At 39.7% G+C, this 17,309-nt stretch overlaps 1 protein-coding gene across 2 annotated transcripts in view; it reads right to left on the reverse strand.

The window, feature by feature from the left end:
- CD28 (CD28 molecule) overlaps positions 1 to 13,412 on the reverse strand; it is a 32,123-nt gene extending 18,711 nt beyond the window's left edge. The window contains exons 1-2 of one of the 2 annotated variants that reach the window (XM_081813822.1): positions 13,310 to 13,412; positions 8,973 to 8,983 (exon numbers count right to left, since the gene is read on the reverse strand). In XM_081813822.1, the coding sequence (XP_081669948.1) occupies positions 8,973 to 8,983; positions 13,310 to 13,400 (102 nt within the window). In that variant the 5' untranslated portion in view covers positions 13,401 to 13,412. Of the gene's footprint in view, positions 1 to 8,972; positions 8,984 to 13,175 lie in introns of both variants that reach the window. The other variant, XM_081813821.1, reaches the window with a different exon arrangement.
- Positions 13,413 to 17,309: the final 3,897 nt, after the last annotated feature.

Consider the following 17,309-nt stretch of genomic DNA (forward strand, 5'->3'; position numbering starts at 1 on the left):
GCGCCTGGGTGGCTCAGTTGGTTAAGCGACTGCCTTCGGCTCAGGTCATGATCCTGGAGTCCCGGGATCGAGTCCCGCATCGGGCTCCCTGCTCAGCAGGGAGTCTGCTTCTCCCTCTGACCCTCCTCCCTCTCATGCTCTCTGTCTCTCATTCGCTCTCTCAAATAAATAAATAAAATCTTTAAAAAAAAAAAAAAAAGGTCAAACAAGTTGCCCAAGTTTATAGGACAAGTGACCTTTACAACTTGGCTCATGCTTCATTTCTAATCTATTATTCTTTCCCTCTATTAGGTTGCATCAAAATTTCAACACAATTTCAGTGATCTTCTCAAAGTTGGACAGATAATTGGATGGTATTAGAAGAGAGAGTTAGGAAAATACCATTGAGTAGGGGAGTAAATGGAGTGGAATCAGGACAAAACTAAGTTAAAATTCGATTTTCTCCACCATTTTGCTGGAGTACCATCCTACAAAAAGTGTTCAGCTGGAAGGAACCTTGGAGGTGACCTAAGCCAAAACCTTATTTTATAGCAGAGACAGTAGAAAACAAGAAAAGTAATTTTTTTAAGCAAGGCCACACAAATAATGGAAGAGCTATTTATTTATGTTTCTAGGAATAATGTTTGAAATCATGAATGTTCTATTCAGAAAACCAACTTTGTGTAGTCAGCAGATACACTTGATTTCATGGTCGTGTTTACAAAAACTATGTTTCCAAAATTTCTTTGGCTGTAATGCATGTGTACAAAACTTTTGCTTATGATTTCAGAGACTTCCTGAAGGTTATAAATGGATCCCAGATAAGGCCTACAGACAATATCATCACATGAAATGCCTCTTATAAATTATTTCAGATCCACAACCAACAATTATGCCATCTCAGCTCTTCTATTTCAGCTTGCCCAAGTGTGTACAAAACACTTTGAACATGAACATTAGTCAGTACATAAAGTCACTTTTCAGTCTAAACCTCACTGGGCAAATTCTTAACCTCAGGACCTTTGTAAATCACGTATGTTTATCACATTTAATTTATGATATGCCATCTTTCCTTTTCTCTATCATAGCACCATAGAGAAAAGACAGGCACCTAGAGGTTAGTGAACCAGAGAGTGGAGTAGACAACACTCAAGACTGACATTTGCATTGAGACGTTAAGGAAGCAGTAAAAGGAGATATGATAGGTCTTTAATTAGCAATGTGACTTTCTTTCGGAACCTCTTAAGAACTTTACTGGGTTCCATCTCTGCACATCACAATCAGTTCCTTTTGCAGCTTAAAAATCGGATTGTAAGATCCTAATCACGTCGTTTCCTTTTTTAAAATTCTGACTGAACAGAATTTAACATGTCAGGCAGTAACCAGAGAAAATGAAAGCTTTCTATTTTCAACCATCTTGCCCTGTGGTGTTTGCGAACACACTGTGAAGGTGACGCTGGTTTCCTTGGCATAGAGCACCTCCCTCCTGACCACAGAGCTGGTGAAGTTACTGTAACTTTCCTCTGAGTACATTTCCTATTCAGGCCTAGGATACCCTTCAACACGTGGCCATCTGACCACTTGCTCCTTTCTGGGCTCCATAAGGGGCAGGCTTGCTCACAGGCCAATCCAGTGTTTGCTCAGGAACCTGTGAGACCAACTGTGCTTTCTGGGAGGAAAGTGGCTCTTTCCTCTGTCTGTGGCTCTGGTAACTCTGGCTGGTGGCTCGGCCTCATACAGATGTGAGAAAGAGGAGTACAAAACACTCATCAGACTTTCACCATCTTCTTTGAGCTAATAGGAAGATAAAAACAAAGCAATGAATGGCCTAGCATACCTTAAATGGCTCCAGACTCTCTGAAATTAATGATAAAATGGGGGGGGGGGAGTAACACACATTACATTTTCGAAATAACTTTGTGGTCATTCCATCTAGTTTTCTAATGGCTGTCATCTTGAAACTCTCCCCAATTTCACAAGGAATAAAGATTTAAGGAAAGCACCGCCCCCCAAAAAAGGGCTTTGAAAAAGCATGTGGTATATACATATATGTGGTCTCATTCAGGATCCCAGCAGAAAACAAATGGCACACTCAAAATTGGGCAATAGGAGGAAGGTGTATTTATAAAAGGACTGTTGGCAAGGGTGTGGAACCACAAGGCAAATGCTAGAAACCGTAACTCATGGCAGCAGAGTTATGACCACCCTTAGGTCTAAAAGGGCATGAGCAGGATGAGGTTACCAGAGCCAGAAGGAAAGGGAATCGTGTAGAGGAGGCCACCACAGCAGATGCAATGACTTTGTTCAGAGAAATAGACCATGGGACCAAACCTGCCCAAGACTGTGTACAACTATCAGTTCGAACAAGCACATTTATTCTTCTTGAAAGGGTGATTTTTATTCAAAATCTAGAGACCTTAGTTCAAACAAATGCAAATGATTATAGATAGCAATAAAAATAGAAATGGAAACTTAATTAATATATTTACTCAACAAGCACCATTCTGAGCTCCATGTTTCACCCTCATCTATGTTTGTCCACAGGAAGATACTATAGTGTAGAGGACATCTGTTCTTGTCCTTTTAAAAAACTATTGTGCTTCATGCAACTGTCAGACAGTAACTCAGAGATCAAGTAGTTCAGTAGCAAAAAGTCCCAGTTGAGTACCTAGTCATTAATTATGGAGAGAAAAATTACCAGAATGATCAATGAATACTTTCTGAAAAGAAATTTCCATGTGTTGGAAAATTCTTTGGTATTCTGACTTCTGCCATGACAAAGTCATGCATTTATCCAGTAAATAAATAATAGAACCAACTGTACTAGGTTCTTGGGAGATGGAAGATGTAAAAGATACAGCCTCTTCTAGGTGAAATCCTAAGGTAAGTACACAATTAGCTATACTCCAAAGCCATATATGGTCCATGAGCCTTGTCACAACAGTCATATAAAAGAGGCCTTGTTTCCAGACAAGATGATTTTGGAGGCTTTTATGCAGACAAACTGGCCTTTAGCTGGGCCATGCAGTTGGGGGCAAATTTAGACAGGCTAAGATGAAGGAAATAGCTTTTATTTTTTGTTTTAAGATTTTATTTATTTGAGAGAGCGAGAATGAGAGAGAGCACGAGAGAGAAGAGGGCAGAGGGAGAAGCAGACCCCCTGCTGAGCAGGGAGCCCGATGTGGGACTCGATCCCAGGACTCCAGGATCATGACCTGAGCTGAAGACAGTTGCTTAACCAACTGAGCCACCCAGGCGCCCCGGAAATAGCTTTTAGTATAAAAGTTTATTGGGGACCAGCAGAGCATCCATTTACATAAAGGGGAAATAGGTAAAGACGGCTGATACCAATCATGAAGAGCTTTTAATGCCAAGAAAAGGCACATGGATTTTACTAGGAAGGCAACAGGAGACATTGAAGACACCTGAGTTGAGAATAGGGTGGTAAGTGCCCCTTGGGGAAGGTTAGCACAGTAGTGCAGAGTGCACTCACTAGAGAGAGGGTAGAGCGGAGGCAGAGACCAATGGGGAGGCTGTTGCAATAGCTTTGATGTGAGCTCACAGTGCCTGAGGTGCAGAGGAGGTAGCTGGGATGCAAAGGACAGACGAGGAATGGGTACTTGGTTGTGCTCACTGATGGTGAACAAGAATCAGAAATCATCGAGTTCGTGGGCTGGGTGAGGATGAAAGCAGAGGCATTGTTGACAAAATTAAGCAAGTAAAGAGAGAACATTTGTTTGGAGAAAAGCTGTTGGGTTCAGTTTTTGACACACTGGGTTTGAGGGGTGGGTAAGGCATCCCGAAGGAAAGGTCCAGGAGTTAGGTGTGTTGGACTAGAGCTCAAAAAAGTCAAAGATAGATGTGTATATCAGAATGTCATCTGTATTAGGATGACAGTTAATATCAAACCTGCCTAAACCCACTGCCTGTATTATCCATCCCTAATGCTCAGAGACACTGCCCAGCAATGCAGGGTGTAAGCACTCTAGAACCGAAACTTCCTAAACACAAAGCAACGTAAATGGGTGTGATGTGACCCAGCCCCTACAATTCAAAGGTCTACAATTGTCCTCTCAGCCCCTAATGCTAGAAGGATAATCTAAGAGGCCGACAAGGCAGAGCACCTTATATGAAAGCTGCCAAACCACTCCCAAATATCCAATTTTATTACCCTAAAAGGTCACCTGTAATCCAAATAGTAAGTAACTGGGGCTTTATAGCTTTCTACATAAACAGTATGACAATAATTCAATCTTACATCTCCAAAGAGCCTGCTCAGGGCCACCTTGACACATACAGAATCTTCTAGGCAAATGTCATGACTTGGAAGTTTGAAAACTTGAGACAACTTGAATTGTCTTGTTAAAACTGATAAAAGCCAGCATTTTTATTCCACGTAAGAAGCATTTTTAAACCATAAACAGACCTGAGATGTCTTCAAGTCCAACCCCCTCACATATCAGACGAGGAAAAGAAGGCCTAGAAAAGTTTTGTCACATTTCAACAGACTAAAACTCCTAATCACATCCCCCCTACCTTGAGAAATCAGTGACTTTAGCTTTTAAGTTTGGGGAAAAAAGGGGGGGAGGGAATTGGGGGTAGAAAAACAGACATGGCCTCTCCAAAGCCAAGGGCAAGCAGCAATATCCTTGATCCAAAAAACACAGGGAGATCCTGAGATTAACTTTCCTGACTGGAAACTAGAGCCCTGCCCATGATTTTGGGCAGGATTGATCTGAACCTGTGACCCTCTTGTTTCAGCCATGAGCTGAGGCCAAGCCAAGCCATATTGTACATTTTTGAAGGCTCAAGCAAATTTAAAATAGAGATGGGCTAAGTCTTCAAAGTCAAGGTACGTATTATCCTGTGGCCCTTGTTGATATAGGTTTAATACTAAAGCCTGTTCTGAGAGAATGAAATATATATATATTTTAAATAAAACTTTTTAATATCAGATGCCAGCATGTAATCATTCATCTACCCCTGCTCCATCCTAACATTATATCTCTGCCCCTATAAATCTCTTCTCTTCCTTCCCATTCTTCTTAGAGATTTGTCCTCCTCTCTCTAATACTCCCATCCTCTGTGCTCCAAATCTCTCTCCCCATCTCCTGGTGAAAACTGCCTCTGTTCTTTATTTTTCTCCCTCCTCCTCTTTTATTTCCTAATGGCCCTCTCTCCCCTCCACCCCTTCAACACTAGACACACAAACACACACACACACACACGCACACACACTCACTCAAGAACAGCACTTGGAATTCCTCCCACATCTCAAACATAATGAAGTCACTCAGTTTGCAAATACTTATTACATACAAGAAATGGTGAACATTATAAGTGATAGAAATTCCTAACTGTCTTCACTTTACCTAGCAATTTCCTCTCTTTCTGCTGTCTCTATTCTGTTCTCCACTTTTTCTTGACCTTTTGAAGTCTTATCTTCTTTCCCCACCATTCTGTCTAAGCTCAAAAGTCTCAACTGGCCTGCTTTGAGTCATAACCAATAGCCTTCCCAGGCCACTAATCACTTCTTCCCTTATATAATTAATGCCATTAAGCACTGTCTCTTTTTGAAATTCTTTCCTCCTTTGGCTTTAGTGATGTTCTATCAAGGCTCTTTCTCCTCTTATCTCTCTAAACACATTCTGTCTCCTTCACTGGTTCATCATCTCTTTAGCTGACTCCTAACCAGAGCAATTTTCCAGATTTAGTTCAACTCTCTGCTTTTCTAGTTATACTCTCTCATTTCTACTAGCCATCCATTTCCATGACATCAGCCTTACTCCTAAGATGAGGATTCCTAGATATTTTCTTCTACCCAGATCCCATAGCTTCAGGCTTATACTGGACATTTTTCTGCCATTTCAAGCCTTTACTTCAAATTCAATGTGTCTAAAACTAAACATTATTTTGCCCCAAAACTCAGTTGCACAACATCTTGATTTCAGGTGGTAATACCACCATTCCTCTATTAAGCCAAAAACCTTGACATCATTCTTGATCCCTCTCTCTCTTTCACAAACCAAGCACTACATCCTGGAATTTTACTTTTCAAGCATCCTTCAAAATAGTTACTTCTTGCTGTTCCCACATTTGCTACCCAAATTCTAATCTACTACCCCTCCTCCTGGCAAAGTGGCAGAGTGTTACAACGTGATCTCCTTGCCATTAGTCTCTATACATTCTAGACCATCTTGCTTCCAAAAGCTTCCAGCTGCATCACAATGCCTTGAAAATGAAGTCCGAACTTGGGGTATCAGTGTTCAGTCCTTGGTTTGACCTGATTCTACCCTACCTTTCCACGCCTCCACACATTCAGTTCTGGCCAAGAACACAGAACAATATTCCTGGTTTAATTTCTTTACTTGTATTGCTTCTCCCTCCTGAAGTAACATGGAATTCGTAAGAATATGAATCCTGGAGCAGGTGTCTGGATTTACTCACTTACTAGCTGTGTGACCATAGGCAAGTTGGCTCTATTTGCTCCATCGTTCAGTTTCCTCTTACAGATAAGATAATCATAGCAACCATTTCAAAGGATTTCAGGAAAGAATACGTGATTTAATATAGGGAAAGCCAGGGAGAACAGTGCCTGGCACATTATAAGTGCAAAATAAGTATTAGCTAGCAATTATTATTAATAACATCATCCATTCAAATCATATCTAGCTTTAATGTCCAGTTCAATTCCCATAAATGCTTACTATTCCATATTAATCTTACCAGAATATTGATGTTATGCTTCCTCATTTTAGTACTAACTCATTCATTTTCTTCTTCAACACAGTGCTTCCAGCACTGTGCTGGAATAAGTTATAACTTCACCGTGCTGTGAAGTCATAATGATGAATAAGACATAATCCTGCCTGCAAAGAGCTCACAGTCTGGGGGGAAAAACAGATGCATCAATGCACAATAACCATTTTGGGAACCCTGAGAAGGAAGGAAGTCCTTCACTTTGCGATTTAGGGTCTCGGAGAAGGCTTCTTCAAGTGAGAAGTGTAGGGGACATTTCAGATTACAAGCATAATGTATGCAAAGTCATTAAGCCATGAAAGAGCAGGGGAAGTAGCCAAGAGTTAGTTATCTGTTTCCCGCTGCTATATCGTGTCATGTATGGTCTTCTCAACTGGATCAAAAAGTCTGTGGAAGCAGAGAGAACTTGGTTAATTACACAAGTCAGTCCTTATACTTCTTTTCCTCTTTTTATATTCCTTCAGACTCCAATTGAGATTAAAATATAACAGAGGTTTAACAAATCTTCGTTAGATTGAGTTATACTCCCATTGGAACTCCTCTTACAAATCCATAATAAAGACTGAATACCCAGGGAGAGCTTCCTCAAAAGAGGTGAATCTTGCACTGTAGTCATAAAGTGAAAGATGAGTAGGATTTGGATAGGTGAAAAGGGGGAGAGAGGGAATTCCAGGAGGGCTATAACATCAGAAAGGTCATAAACGCAGAGGGCAGGGAGGTGAGACTGTGAAGAAAGCTGCAATTTGGGGTTTGAGGATCTTATATTAGGGTGTGAAAGAAGGTTGATTGGATAAGCAAGAGGGGTTCAGCCTTAGATCATCCAAAACATGCCGGGAAACATTGCAAAATCACCTTTCTATTAGCATCCTCAAGGAGCTGTCAACACAACCTCCTTTTCAATAGCTTGAGAGATACCTAAGTTCTTGCCCATCTCTAAATGTCTGTGGTTGAACTCACCAGTTCTATGGATGCTGCTGCTTATAACTGTTTGCCATAAAATAAATTACTACAGAGAATCATTCACAATGATGCTAAACTGAAAGAAAAAAAATTCTAGAAAGATCTCACAATTCTCGTTTTTACTTCTTTGAAGCTCAAATTGGGTTTTTGTATCACTCATAGAACCTAGAATAGCACCTAGAAGATGTTAATAAATACCTATCAAATGAGCACATGAATGAAGACCTGTCTTGCTAAAGTGTAAGAAGAAGGAGGCAATTTATAAAACAGGAACCCAGTATTTTAGAGAACAGTAACCTAGTAACACCCTGTTTTAGTCCCCCTGAGAAGCTTCAGTAAAAGGAAACATTCTTCTCATGTGTGCCCATTTTCACCCAGTGTCTATGGGACAGAGTCTGTGGATCAGAAATGGAACCCTTCTGGACCCAATATTCCTAAAAATGGTCTTAAATTATGTAGCCTTATTAGTAGTAGTGTTCAATATCAAAGAAAGTCATCAGGTTACATGGAAGCTGCAGACACAGCCACAGCAGTGTTCTGACACTTCATCATCTGTAAAGTATCCCTAAGCAATGAAAAGCACAACCCTCTACCTTCTCAGCAAGTGTAAAAAAACAAACAAACAAACAAACACCCCACCTACGTTCCTAACAAGGGGATCTATGTCATTGTTACAATGTAAGACATGTCAATAATGCAGATTCTTGTATGAATGAGTGGGTGATGAACAGGAATTCCTGCCGTAATCAATACATTACGTGGTGAATTGTGAGCCATGAAGTTCACTTAGTTACTGCAGAAAAGGGCCCCTGATTAGATCAGAGGTCAGAGTGAACTATGAGTGGGTGACATTTCTGACACCATCAGGAACCATTAACACAGTTACCTTGGCAACCAGAGTCCCACAGATAATGAAGATGATGACAAATGAAAAAGATGATGGTAATGGTGATGCAGAGATAAAGTTGCAGCTCAAAATTAAGTAAGAAATTCTCCACCACAGTGCAGGTTTTCATCCAGCACCGAAAACATAAACACACGTAACCCGCATGGTGACACACAGACTCAGTCAAGATGCCTATCACCTTAATATTGAAATACCTAGGCCAAAGAAGTCGAAACTCTCTTGTTCACATCCTTTAACAAATGACCAAGTAGCCCTTGACCCCATCCAGTGCTCCTCTCTTCTGATGTTCAGTGTCACCAAAATGAGAGTAACAGGCAAGAAGTTAGACACCTGCTTTGCAAACACTTCTCCATGGAGCCTGGGTTACCTTCCCTCCAGCTTCAGGGACCCATTCTCATGCAACAGTTCTCAGTCTGAAAGCACTGGGTACCATTTTTTTTTTTATGACTACGCCATGTTAAGACCAAAAGAGGCAAGAAATCACCATAAAAGAGACACAGATTCCTTAACACAGCTTCAAAAACCAGAGACCCCGTCAGTCAGTCACAAAACCACCCAGATGTCATTTTTTCCAGAAGTTCAGCTAAACCATCTACTGAGAAGAACAGTAGCGGCCTCTTTAAAGTTCCATAAGTAACAAATTTCTTGAAGAAAAAGGCAAGCAAAAATTTAACCAAGATGAAAGGGAAAAATGAAAGATTTTATCCTTTTCAGTGACCTGCTGCAAAATAATGTGCTTTGAAATATGGCTTGGCCCTCTGATATGTGGACAAGAAAGTTTGCAATCGTGTCTCCTTATCGATGCCTATACTAGTTAATAAAGAGCTATTGTTTTAGAGATGATAAACCACAAACAGAATTTTCTTCTAGGGTATTGGTGGCCTAAAACTTTTCATTTTGTAAATGTCAGCACCCTGCCTACGGGAAATACTTGAAGGAAAATATCCACACATGGTAAAAGCTGAATGGTAGTCATGTGGCGTGTGGCATTTGTCCACTCATGAAAATAGAATGAAGACATTAAAAGGGAGGACAGGGGGCGCCTGCGTGGCTCAGATGGTTAAGCATCAGCCTTTGGCTCAGGTCGTGGTCCCAGGGTCCTGGGATCAAGCCCCTCATCGGGCTCCTGGCTCAGCGGGGAGCCTGCTTCTCCCTCTCCCCCTGCTCCTGCTCTCTCGCTCTCTCTCTATCTATCTCTGTGTCTCAAATAAATAAAATCTTTAAAAAAAAGTAAAAATAATAAAAGGGAGGACAGTCTAAGTCTTAAGAAAAGACAATGAGACTCCCACCCCACCCATAAAAAAGTTTTAATGTGAGAGCTTCAGAGTTACGATCACAGATTCATTTCTCTTTCTAATCAGTCTGTGAAAATGACTCATTCTATTTCTTGATATTGATATATTGATATTGATTTTACGGTCCTTGCTATAAAAGTTCTTGCCTTTAAAAAAAATAGAAAGTAATATCCTGTCTTAAACAATGTCTATACATTTGAAATGGCCATCGAATTTACTTCAGATAACAAAATATCCAGCTGATTTTTTAACAGTCAAAAAAACCAACGAGTCTCCCATGCAGTGGATGTCATTGCAGATAACGGCAATCTGCTGATTACATTGCCTTTTCAATGCTCATCTCTCTCTCTCTGTCTCTCTCTCTTACTTTCCCAAACCCAAACTCACGGCAACGCTCCCCTGTAAGAGGTCAATTACTTGCCATTATGAACAACTACCTCAAAGGGGGCGTTTGCTGAACTAAAAATGGAGTCTTTAATTACCTTGCTTTGCTGATGAGTTTTTATTAAATGCCAACCATCTTCCTGCCTTCTGTGCCTCTCTCAGAAAAAGAAGTGCACGCCAAGGGAAATGCAGAGCATTGGAGAAATCAATCACGCTCGAATTGGCCATTTTGACAGTTTATTTGCTGAGGTTTGGGGAGAAATGAAAAATCCTCTCGTGGAAAAATAAGTGGCATTGTCCTGATTTTTATCTTCATACTGGATGATTAGCCTTGCTGAAAAATAACCAATATGGGCTGAAAAATCTATGAACAATGCTGTCCATTATATGCACACTCCTTCTATTATCAATCACAAACTGGTTCCCTTTCAAAGAACTACAGTTCTAAACTGGACTCATATCTGAAAATCCAACAAAATCCTCTCAGTTTGTGGATCTCAACTGCACAATTACTCAAATCTGGTAGGAAACATGTAACTTTAGTAAAGGAATTGTCTAAGTGAACATTTCCTCATGCTTCCTAAATTATACCTGTCTAAATTAGCCATAAAAATCTTTCTACAGCATCATTAAAATCATGAAGACTCAGGTTAGGTTGAAACTTCATAGAATAAGCATTATTTTAAGCTTTGTTGCAAGCCAGTGAGTTAGAATTTTTAAATTAGTGGGAAAAAGGACTGTTCTTCCTTTTTATTTTTCTCTTTTTCAAAAAAGTTTTTATTTAAATTCCAGTTAGTTAACATACAGTGTAATACTGTTCTTCCTATACACACACACACACACACACACACACACACCCCTCAACACAGACATACCAGAAATCTCTCTTAATGCTAGGAAGGACAATTACACTGTGACCAGAGAATTTTACCTTATCTATAATTTCTTCATGGAGGGCAAATACAGAGAGACAAAGAGCATATGGCAGGTTTTACACCATTGATTAGAATGGATCATGCATTTTTTGTATGTTGTAGTTATTTTATCTCAAGTTTTCTTACTGAGAGAAGCATTTCAAAATTGCCTTCTTTACCCCTTTCCTACTTCATTAGATGGCCACTCAGCATCAAATCTTAAAAGTTATTATGGGAGTGAGTTGGCATTCACAATATAGATGTATCTCAAAATAGAAAACAAAGGTCCCACATGTGTGTATCCTTAGCAGGGTTTTTAGCTACCTCCCTTTCAATAAATGTTCTAAAGGAAAAATATAAAACTTTGCGTCTTACAAAAATATCTTCAAAAGAGATTCAGTGAGTTAATGACAGATGGATGTCCACAGAGCACATCAGGAAAGTATTCTGTGTACAAATACTTAATAGTTTCTGTGAGAATGAGCTTCTCTTTCTTTTCTGCCTACTCTGTCTATCCTTTACTGTGTAATCAATTAAGAAATTTAAATATCTTTAAAAATAAATTTTAAAGATCCCTTAAAAATAGAGTCTAAAGACCTTTTTTAAAATAAATTTTAAAGATCCTTTTAAAATATATTTGGTAGCTCTAAATGCTTGGCACCAGATACTGGGGCATAACCTAGCTCACCAGCTTATGTCTTTCATTGAATGGGTACTTTTTATAAATACACGCAGTTTATAAATGTGCTCACTGGCACAGAAGGCAAGAAAATAGATGGGTGTATATGTAACTATTTCACTTGTGCTGGTTGGGAAATTATATCCTTTGGAGCCCATGCACATGATGTTAAGAATAATAGCAAATAATACAGTCTCCACACCCCCCAAAATAAATGAGAAAGAAAATTGAAGATTTTCTTATTATTCTTATTTAAATGTGCTCATTAATCAGTACAAATCTTGAGTCAAGTGAGACACTTCTCTAACTCTGAGAACAAGTTAAACAAACACCTGTCTCCAGCCCACCAAAGCAACAAGGTCTTTCTGTTTGGAATGGTGATTTTCCAAAGATGGTTTAACCCTGGATGTATCTGGAGCTATGAAATTATAAACCATATAACATTAGGTGGAATAATGTCATGGTCAAGGGCATAGGCTGAAGAGTCAGATTAAGGTGGTTCAGACCCTGCCTCCCATAACTAATATCTGTATATCCTTGGACAAATTAACATCCCAACCCCTTGGTCTCTTCATCTGAAATGGAATTCCTTTATAATGGTGTTAGGTGTGTCCTCCTCATCATCATTTAGAACTTAAGGGATTTTAATCTAAGATAACAGATTTCAGCCAATTGTAAAAGAAAGTAATTTATTGGCATTTGTATTGTGCTGCCTTCTGTAATCACTCCAAAATTCATTTTGACACACTCAATTCAATTTGAGTAGACATCGTAACTACAACTAACATTCATCTTGCAAGCCAAGCTCTGACTGTACTAAGCATTTCACACAGATTATTTCATTTTATCCCCCCAATGACCTTGAGATAAGGTTATTACCATCTCCAATTTATAGAGAAGAAAACTGAGGCTTAGAAAGCTCACATCCTAGTCTAAGCTTAGCTAGTAAGAAATGGATTGGCGATATGAATCCTGTCAGTCTAAATCCAGAACTTTCAGAACCAACCTACTTATAGCTGTTGTCTTAAAGTTTTTTAAAAAGCATAATTTTTATAGCTTCCTGGGACACTATCAATTAATAGCTAAATAAATCTTATTTAATTCCAAAGAATGTTTGTTAAAATATTATACTGTAGACTGAGAATCGGTGAGTTTCTTAATAACAGGCTGCCATGTTAGAGCAAAACTACATTTCAAATGTCCACATTTCATAAGTCATCTGAAATTTAAGATGAGCTAAGCCAACCGAAGACTTGGAAAGAAAAACCGAGAGGAGGAAAGAAATCAAAAATGTTTACCTGTTACTTGAATTGAGGGGAAGAAGTTGAGAGCCAGAAGCAGCCTGAGGATCATTGTGCTAATGGTGGGCCAGGGCTCCAGCCCCTCCTCCCCGAGGAGCCCAAAGTGTGAGGGAAATTGAAGATGCACCTGCCAAAGCCCCGAGCGTCTCCGTCATCCACAGCCACCACCAACTTATTTCCCTCAGGGCACATGATCAAGGGACTCAAACCACAAGGCATCATGACTGCAACATTTCACACAGGATATTACATTGTTTTGATGACTTTAGACTTTTCCTCTTCTTTTAAAGACAAGCTTTTCTTGTCACTGAAAAAGAATGTCAGTTCTCTATGATGGGCTCATGAGAATTATTCTCCATACACACATATCAGAGCTGTGAAAATAGGGGCTTAAAACTGAGCGGGAATTTAAGGGCAGACAAACAAAGTATTCTAAAGGAGGAAGAAAGCCAGTCACAGAAGAGAGATTTTCATAGCATGGGGAGAGACTGTGTCAACAAGACAGCAAGAATTACATTGAGGATTTGGGAAGCATCCACATCAATGTGGGAGGCGTTATAAATATTAGGAATTGAGACATAGGTGTGAGACATAGGTAGCCCTATGGAGCTTTTAGCACACGCTGCTTAGTTTATACTGAGCCTCCCCTAACTCACTTCCAGGAACTTTGAGGAACACACCCCACCTGCAAGCGCCAACCCAGTGAGCATCTGGAGGGGGTTTCCTGAGCAAAGGGAGAGTCCAAAAGCATGACAAGGAAGTGTTCAAGGTTAAGTAAGAGGTGTGAATGCAGGCTCCATAGCAGGCTCCCCAAGGCCAGCAACCACACCTCTGCCACCCTCTTTGGTGGGCCAGGCCTTCTGCATGGAGTCATCCCACTGGTGGGACCAACCCTGCTCTCCTCATCTGGCATCTGGGTCAAGATCTTGTACTCAACGGCTTCTTCAAAACCTTCTAGTAATTTTTTTCTCCTTCCCTGATAATCTAAGCTTTATATGACTACCCTAATTTGGGGTGTTCTGTATTTTTTTAAGATAACTTGCATGGTTTTTTATTCTGACTGTTAAGGTAGGATATATTTCACATAGAAAATTTATTAGAAGATACATTTTACCTTTTTAAATGTTAAAAATAATTATTAAAACAAAGCTCACCCATAATTTTACCACCCTGATATAAACCTTGTTAATATTCTGGCCCATTGCCTTCCATTTGTTTTTCTATCAAGATTTTTACATATTTAATATCATGTTTTATTTGTATTTTTCAATAGATATATACTATTATCTGTTACACCTTAAACATTTTCCGATGACATTTAAGTATTCTTTATAAACATCATTTTTAATTGATATATAATATTCCATCCTATAATTATATCATAAATTGTTTAACAATCCCTTAGAGTTGTTACCAGTTTTTTTGCTATTTTAAAATGCTACTGTGAACATCTCTGATGATCTAGCTAAAAGTGGAAGAAGTCCTCATGTCTCTTCCTCTTCATCTGATAAATGACAGATCAGAAGTATTTTGTCTGCTGACAGACCCTCTTTGTCCTCATTTCAATTTTCTCAAAAAACAGATCTTGGTGACCCTTTTGTACTGACATATCTCTCTGCCCTTTGAAGCAATTTGTCCTTGGAAATGGTTCACTTATACTTCTGAATTAAAGGTAAATGATAAAGTCCTGTTCCCAGTCCTGGAGAAGATTCACTTCTCAAATTTGACCCAGTATTCCTGGCTCTGACCCTCTATATCTTACCAAGGGCCTGATGTCTTTCCAGGGACAACTTATAGAAGGCAAGGTGCCCTTCTCTAAAAGATAATCCCTATTATGGAGCCACCAGACTACCCACATCCACAATTTGAGGCTCTGAAACTCATTACACAGATTAAGAATATGTACAGTAGAAACAAAGACTCCCCAAACTTTCCTATGATTGATAACAAAGGCTAAGGCATGAGTTAATAACTATCTTCAAGTATATTAAAGATGATTGTATAGCATCTAGTTAATATTATATCTGTGGCAGTGCTTAATAGAATCAAATTAGGTGGAAAGAAATCATGCAATTATCTGGTCTAACTCCTTTATTTTGCAGAGGAGGAGGCTGAAGCCCAGAGAGGTTAGATGACTTGCACAAACTCACAAAACAATAATTAAGTGTGCTTGATTTCACTACTTGACCAACCTTGTTTGGGTTTCATTCTTTAGAATAAAAAGAAACACAAACTTTGAATGTTTTTAACATGTATCCCACTGAAGAAGTAAATCACTTCATTAGAATCCTTTCACATTTCCTCTTGAAATTCAATAGCATTCACATATACTAAGAAGTAGAAATGATAGAGATAAAATAAAGGACCCCATTTCAGTACATAAGTACAGTACTGAGACCCTACTACATTTCCCATAATAATAGCAAGTGCTAATGTACCAAGCACTTTAAACGCCTGATCTCATTTAATACTCACACAACCTGTAAGGAAGAGGCTATTATTATCCCCATTACATAGATGAGAAGACTGACCCTGAAAGAGACTTAGGAAGTGTCAGGAAGGACTGCAGCCAGGATTAGAACCTAAATCTTTTGGGGCGCCTCAGTGGCTCAGTCGGTTAAGCATCCGACTCTTGATTTCAGCTCAGGTCACAATCTCAGGGTCATGAGATTGAGCCCCACATGGGGCTCTGCACTGACTGTGGAGCCTGCTTAAGATACTCTCTCCCCCATCCTCTGCCCTCCCCGCCCCCCGCTTGCACGCACACCTTCTCTCTCTCTCAAAACAAAACCAAACAAAAACCTAGATCTTTCCAACTTGAACTGCTATTCCCTAATCACAGCATTTGACTAACTCCTTAGTTTCAATCCTCCCCAGTATTGTAAATTCCTTCAGGATGAAACAATAGGGAATGTGCATTACCTTTCTGTTGCAAGGCATATTTAACAAGATGTCTTATTACAGCCTGTGTTTAGAGCCTGTGTGACTGGCATATGGAGCGGAAAAGAGCTAGTGGCCCAAAATGGCACAGAGGAGATATAAATCTGCACCTGTACTTTTCTGAAGAAATTCCAGATTGCTTAAATCCACACATGGTCTTGAAATGCAAGGACATATGCATCATGATGAAACAAATGATCTTAATCAATCAACAAGTATACTGAAGTCCCCACTACATGGCTTGTCAGAAAAAAAATATAATACAAGTGACCAAATTCTATAGGCTATTTTAAACATAATAGGAACTAAGGCTGGGGTAAGAGCCTGGGGGGGGGGCGGTGGCGCAGAGAGTCTCAGAACATATAGGATTGTGATATAAGACATATTTTGGTCTTTGTCCTTGGCCCCTACCAATAGCTCCTAAACCATTTGTAACTTCCTAATCAATAAAGGTGCTAGGAACATCTTCTGTTTTACTGTTTGAGTCTTTGACCCTAGTTTCTGACACACAGCTCCTAAATCCCTTGGAATTTCCTGAGTGATAGGAGCATCTTATATTCTAAGAAGGCAACTTTGATGGGTTCCTGGATAGCTTTAGGATAGGAGCTGGTCACCAGAAAGATCAAGCCATAATCAAAAGCTTGGAACTTTCAGCCCCAGCCCCTATCCTCTGGGGAGGGGAGAACAGTTAGAGATTGAGTTAATAATTGATTATGCCTACATGATGAATCCTTCATAAACATCCCTGAACTACAGGGTTCAAAGAGCTTCTGGATTGGTAAACCTATCATAAGCTAGGAGGGGGGGTGGCCCCCAACTCCACAGGGACAGAAGCCCCAGCACTTAGAATCCAGACCTCACTCTATATATCTCTTCATCTGGCTGTACATTTGCATCCACTATCATACTCTTTATTATATAATAAACCGGTAAGTAAGTGTTCTCATGAGTTCTGTGGGCTGTTCAAGGCAATTTATTGAACCTGAGCAAGGAGTGGTAGAAACCCAGTTCATAAGCAAGTCAGATGGAAGTACAAGTGACAACTTGAGACTTGGAATTGGCATCTGAAGTGAAGACAGTCTCCTGGGACTGAGTCCTTAATTTGTAGGATTTGACACTAACTAAACAGTGTCAGAACCGAATTGAATTGTAGGACATCCAGCTGGTGTTGGAGAAATGGTAGATATGGGG

This window comes from Leptonychotes weddellii, chromosome 3 (genome assembly GCF_054177405.1).
Source record: "Leptonychotes weddellii isolate Sample4059 chromosome 3, ASM5417740v2, whole genome shotgun sequence".
Taxonomy (NCBI): domain Eukaryota; kingdom Metazoa; phylum Chordata; class Mammalia; order Carnivora; family Phocidae; genus Leptonychotes; species Leptonychotes weddellii.